Here is a 6,544-nt window from a genome sequence, read left to right on the forward strand (position 1 = left end):
CCCTGCTCTGCAGTTGCTTCTTGCTTTTCCCCATTCTTTCCCAAAGAATATTCTTAGAACCCAAGAGTGTCTACTCTTAAACAATATCTTCCTCTATATTTCCAAGTCTCTTTTCTCCTTGAAGTATTTACTTAATTTATCCCAGTCTGTTTTTGTGTCCATTTTTTTGAGCTTAAGCGGCTGAGGGGGAAAAGGAAGGGGCCTGAGGCTGATAGATGTGGGCGAAACGTCAGGAGAGAATGCTTCTGGAACATGGCCACACAGCCCGAAAGACATACAACAACCCTGTCAACCTTTTGCTTGTGAAAGTCGGTGGTTGCTGTCCAACTCTTTGTTTGTCATGCAAGTCAGATGTTTGGGTGTTTCAGAAAAAGTGGAGAAAGCGAAGAGTCTTTCTCTCTGGGAAGGAAGCGCCTCTGGCCGGGAGATGGTGGGACAAGGCGAGCCTTTCATCCGCCCACAAAGGCGGGACCAGACCCGCTATAAACCCGGCTCAATTGCCGGCTGCTCCCCCCAAGCATGGGCTTCCTCCTCCTCCGCCGGCTGCTGCTCCAGGGCCAGCAAGAGAGGAGAGTGGGCTGCAAGGCAATCCTTCCTGAGCTTCTGGGCCGGACCTACAGCTCCGGTGAGTGAGTGAGTGAGTGAGTGAGGGCCCGACTAGGTGGCCTCGAGGGGACCCTCTTTGACAGACAGCCTGACCAAGCCTTTTCTGTTTAATGGGGTTCTGTTTAAAGGCATCTGCTGAGACCTAATGCCATCTCCAGGAGTCACTTTGGTCAAGCTCCAACCTCTCTGGGTTCAATCTGTTGCCCAAGGCTTTCATCACTGGGTGGCTATGAGTTTTTCCAGCTGTCTGGCCATGTTCCGGAAGCATTCCCTCCTGACATTTCGCCTGCATCTGTGGCTAATGCATCTTCAGAGGTTGTGTTGGCAGTGAGACAAGTGGGGTGTAAAAAGGTAAAGGTTTCCCCTGACGTTAAGTCCAGTCATGTCTGACTCTGGGGGTTGGTGCTCATCTCCATTTCTAAGCCCAAGAGCCGGCGTTGTCTGTAGACACCTCCAAGGTCATGTGGCCGGCATGACTGCATGGAGCGCCGTTACCTTCCCGCCGGAGCAGTACCTATTCATCTACTCACATTGGCATGTTTTCGAACTGCTAGGTTGGCAGGAGCTGGAGCTAACAGCGGGTGCTCAAGCCACTCCCAGGATTTGAACCTGGGACCTTTTGGTCTGCAAGTTCAGCAGCTCAGCGCTTTTTAACGCACTTCACCACTGGGGTGTATATACCCTGTTTCCCTGAAAATAAGACCCAGTAGAGGTGTTGTCGAAGGCTTTCATGGCTGGGATCACTTGTATGTTTTCCAGGCTGTCTGGCCATGGTCCAGAAGCATTCCCTCCTGACGTTTCGCCTGCATCTGTGGCTGATGCATCTTCAGAGGTTGTGTTGGCAGTGAGACAAGTGGGGTGTATATACCCTGTTTCCCTGAAAACAAGACCCAGTAGAGGTGTTGTCAAAGGCTTTCATGGCCGGGATCACTTGTTGTATGTTTTCCAGGCTGTCTGGCCATGGTCCAGAAGCATTTTCTCCTGACGTTTCGCCCCCACCCTCTGTTTGGGAGGTGTTAACTGGCACTTGATTGTTTGCTGCCGGGAGTTTCCCTGTTTCTGAGTGGTCTTCTCTTACACATAGACGAGGGTTATGGGCCCAGCACACTTCCGCTGCGCATCTCTGCTGTACATAAAGAGAAGCTAACACACATGTTGCTATTATGCTCTGCCGTAGATGAGACGTGCGTGTTAGCTTCTCTTTATGTACATAGCTGTCGATAATGTCAGTAAAGGCTTTGAACCGGCGAGATTGACTGATGACAGTTTATTTTTCTGTGGGACTGGATCAGCATGCCATGTCTTCGGAAGGAGAGGAATTTGAGACGGGAAAAAGGTATTTGTCTCAATTAGCCTCACACATACACAAGGGTTATGGGCCCAGCACGCTTCTGCTGCGCAACTCTGCTGTACATAAAGAGAAGCTAACACACAAGTCGCCATTATATGTCCAGGTTGGTTCATCAAGTGCTCTGCTATAGCTGACTTCTCTGGTTGAATCAGTCTGCAGTGACTTTCTCTGGGTGAGCTCCCAACTGTCAGCTCCAGCTTCCCATGCAGGGACATGAGAGAAGCCTCCCACAGGATAGTAATGGTAAAACACTGGGTCAAGTCCTTGCAGATGGCTAATTCTCTCACACCGGAAGCAACTTGCGGTTTCTCGAGTCACCTCCTGACACGAAAAAAATCCCACCCGAAATGAGGGTGTGCATTAGATTTGTGTCATACGGTCACCTTAGTGTTGAGCCCAAGCCAATCGGGAAGCTGCTTCACCTGGAGCTGCTCTTTGAAGGAAGTCATGACTCATTTAATGGCCAGAGCTCCACGCGATGCAATGCTGGGATTTGTAGTTTGGTTAGGCATCTGCCTTCTTTGGCTTGTGCTTCCTGAATCTCCCATCATTGAGTGGATGCTCCCACAGTCAATGTCCTCAATAGAGCCAAATCCTTGCAGATACCTGAGGTCTCTCGCCATCTTTTCCTTTCCACAGACTCTACTCGGTTCCAGGAGCGTACACTCATTGCCGTGAAGCCAGACGGAGTTCAGAGGAGGCTGCTGGGAGATGTGATCAAATGCTTTGAGAGACGCGGCTTCAAGCTTGTAGGCCTCAAGTTACTCCAGGTGACCTTCCTGGTGGGACTCTTGCACTCGAGCCTTGAGACACCTTTGAAATATATACGAGGGTTGAATGAAAAGTACAACAGCTTCCAATTGGGGGGTGAGATACCAAGTAAACATTACTTAATTTAAGCCCAAGCCCAACCAAGAAGCCATGAGATCATGCCTCACACACCTGGGCTTCAAGGACTTCCCATAGAGTCTTTCTGACCGCCTAATTAATATATTCTTCACTCCCTCTGTGTGGAGATCTAATCTGATATCTCAGGAAAACTCCCCACCAGTTGAAGGCTGATTCCCAAGAGAAGAAGGTCTGCAAAAAGGATGCATTGTCAGTCTTAAAGAAGTTGCCTGTGTCTTTTCTTGAAAGGCAAATGAAGGGATCCTGGCGCAGCACTACCAGCACTTGCAAAAGAAGCCGTTCTACCAGGAGTTGGTCCAGTACATGACCTCGGGACCCGTGGTTGCCATGGTAAGGTGCGCTGGCCCTCACGGCCTCTTTGGGGACATTCGCAGCACCGGGCAGTTGTGTTTTGGTGTGATCCAAGTTTTCTGCTTCTCTTGGGGTTGGTTGCAGGTTTGGGAAGGGCACGAGGTGGTCAAGGCCTCCCGGGCCATGGTGGGAGAGACCAACCCGGCCGAAGCCAGGCCCGGGACCCTCCGGGGAGACTTCAGCGTCCACGTCAGCAGGTAGGAGCCAGACCTCACCTACCCTGCGGCTGGATTGGCTCTTGCTGGGTGAAGTGGCCCTGTGGACTGTGACTGGGTTGGCTGTTGCTGGGTGAAGTGGCCCTCTGTAATGTGACCTGATTGGCTGTTGTTGGGTGAAGTGTCCCACTGCACTGTGACTGGATTGGCTGTTGCTGATGAAGTGGCCCTCTGTAATGTGACTTGATTGGCTATTGCTGAGTGAAGTGGCCTGCTGCATTATGACTGGATTGGCTGTTGCTGGGTGAAGTGATCCTCTGTGCTGTGACTGGATTGGCTGTTGCTGGGTGAAGTGGCCCTCTGTGCTGTGACTGGATTGGGTGTTGCTGGGTGAAGTGGCCCTCTGCGCTGTGACTGGATTGGCTGTCACTGGGTGAAGTGGCCCTCTGCATTATGACTGGATTGGGTGTTGCTGGGTGAAGTGGCCTTCTGCGCTGTGACTGGATTGGCTGTTGCTGGGTGAAGTGGTCCTCTGTGCTGTGACTGGATTGGCTGTTGCTGGGTGAAGTGGCCCTCTGTGCTGTGACTGGGTTGGCTGTTGCTGGGTGAAGTGATCCTCTGTGCTGTGACTGGATTGGCTGTTGCTGGGTGAAGTGGCCCTCTGTAATGTGACTTGATTGGCTATTGCTGGGTGAAGTGGCCTGCTGCATTATGACTGGATTGGCTGTTGCTGGGTGAAGTGGCCCTCTGTGCTGTGACTGGATTGGTTGTTGCTGGGTGAAGTGGCCTGCTGCATTATGACTGGATTGGCTGTTGCTGGGTGAAGTGGCCTTCTGTGCTGTGACTGGATTGGTTGTTGCTGGGTGAAGTGGCCTGCTGCATTATGACTGGATTGGCTGTTGCTGGGTGAAGTGGCCCTCTGTGCTGTGACTGGATTGGTTGTTGCTGGGTGAAGTGGCCTGCTGCATTATGACTGGATTGGCTGTTGCTGGGTGAACTGGCCCTCTGTGCTGTGACTGGATTGGTTGTTGCTGGGTGAAGTGGCCTGCTGCATTATGACTGGATTGGCTGTTGCTGGGTGAACTGGCCCTCTGTGCTGTGACTGGATTGGTTGTTGCTGGGTGAAGTGGCCTGCTGCATTATGACTGGATTGGCTGTTGCTGGGTGAAGTGGCCCTCTGTGCTGTGACTGGATTGGTTGTTGCTGGGTGAAGTGGCCTGCTGCATTATGACTGGATTGGCTGTTGCTGGGTGAACTGGCCCTCTGTAATGTGACTGGGTTGGCTGTTGCTGGGTGAAGTGGCCCCTGCACTGTGGCTGGATTGGGTGTTGCTGGGTGAAGTGGCCCTCTGCACTGTGACCGGATTGGCTGCCATGCATGACATGGCAGTGTAGATGGGGTCCAAGTCACACTTTCTCGCCGTAAAAAGGTGACGACAGACTCCTCTATGTAAAATTTGCCAAGAAAATGCAAGGATGGGGTCACCACACGTCCAGGGCAGGTGAAGGCAGGCACACAACCGTGGCAGCGACGACAACACGGGAGTTAATGTGCAACCGCCTTTTCTCTTTTCTCGGAAACAGGAACGTGGTCCATGCCAGCGATTCGGTGGAGACGGCCCAGCGGGAGATCGGCCTCTGGTTCCAAAGCGATGAGCTGGTGAACTGGGAGTGTTGGGATCACAAACTCTTGTACGAGCCCTGACCGCGTGCGTGGCCGTGCGGACGCAACGTTGACTACCTCGGTTTTGCCTTTTACGCATCACGTCTTCCATCCGCCCTCTTGTCACCTGATTGAACACGGCTTGGAAATCTGACGGCTGTGATAGAAATCCATGTGGAGTCTGGGTCTGAACATTAAAAACAGATCAGTGCAATCCTGGTTCTGCTTTCTGTGCGTAATTGTGCGTTTTTCGATCGGAAAATAGCTCAGAAATGCCCACAAATACGCGGGTTACATGAACAGTAATGCCTCCACCTTCGTTTCTTGGGTTTGGATGGGAATATTTTAATAAATCAAACGCAGAAATCATCCTCTTTAACTACGACTATTCGCTTTTCCACATCATCACCAGACAATGGGATACATTTCTGCCAACAATGAACAAGTTTTCTGAAGCCGTCACAGAAGAAGTCGACACTCTGTTTCCGTGACCGGTGTCTCACAGTTCTCTCAACATCCGATAGCCAAGCAAAGCAATAATGTGACCCACACGTTCTTGTGAAATGCCGATTACGCTTGAAATTTCTCTCTGAGGGATACGACAATCGTCCTGAATCAGTCTGTCAACCTTTTGCTTGTGAAACTCGGTGGTTGCTGTCACAGGACGTCCAACTCTTTGTTTGTCACACAAGCCAGATGTTCCCACCTCAACATCTTTAAACTTACTCGCCCAACAATGCACAGGACTCACATCAACACAATCACCATAAACAGCTTGATTTCTCTGATGAATCTCCTTTGCGGTGACACCTTCTGCCGTCAAGAATTCAGTGACTGCACGTTGCTTAAGACACATTGTGTGCAGGGTTCCATACTTCGCCCTTTAACAACACAACCGTTCAATGCCAAGGCTTCCCACTCACATCAACACAATCACCATAATAATAATAATAATAATAATAATAATAATAATAATAATAATAATAATAACAACAACAACTTTATTTTTATACCCCGCCCCATCTCCCCGAAGGGACTTGGGGCGGCTTACATGGGCCTGGCCCGATAAAATAAACAAACAACAGTAACAAAGCAATAAAAAAATTATCCCAGTAAAAAACATCAACATCAATAAAAACAATCATTAAAATCAACCATAAACAGCTTGCATTCTCGGATGAATCTCCTTTGGAGTGACACATTCTGCTGTCAAGAATTCAGTGACTGTGCATTGCTTAAGTTGCATTGACCAACTGTCTGCGCAGGGTTCCGTACTTCGCACTTTAACAACACAACCGTTCAATGCTAAGGCTTCCCCGTCTGCGCAGGGTTCCGTAACTTCGCACTTTAACAACACAACCGTTCAATGCTAAGGCTTTCCCGTCTGCGTAGGGTTCCATACTTTGCACTTTAACAACACAACCGTTCAATGCTAAGGCTTCCCCGTCTGCACAGGGTTCCATACTTCGCACTTTAACAACACAACCGTTCAATGCTAAGGCTTCCCCGT

At 50.2% G+C, this 6,544-nt stretch overlaps 1 protein-coding gene across 1 annotated transcript; it reads left to right on the forward strand.

Annotated features, from left to right (window-relative positions):
* Positions 1 to 473: 473 nt before the first annotated feature.
* On the forward strand, positions 474 to 5,253 carry nme4 (NME/NM23 nucleoside diphosphate kinase 4). The gene is made up of 5 exons (XM_008121023.3): positions 474 to 625; positions 2,597 to 2,727; positions 3,095 to 3,196; positions 3,302 to 3,414; positions 4,956 to 5,253. The coding sequence occupies exons 1-5, from the start codon at positions 520 to 522 to the stop codon at positions 5,074 to 5,076; spliced, it is 573 nt and encodes a 190-aa protein (XP_008119230.1). The 5' UTR covers positions 474 to 519; the 3' UTR covers positions 5,077 to 5,253.
* The last annotated feature ends 1,291 nt before the right edge of the window (positions 5,254 to 6,544 follow it).

This window comes from Anolis carolinensis, unplaced genomic scaffold (assembly GCF_035594765.1).
Source record: "Anolis carolinensis isolate JA03-04 unplaced genomic scaffold, rAnoCar3.1.pri scaffold_13, whole genome shotgun sequence".
NCBI classification, from domain to species: Eukaryota; Metazoa; Chordata; class Lepidosauria; order Squamata; family Dactyloidae; genus Anolis; species Anolis carolinensis.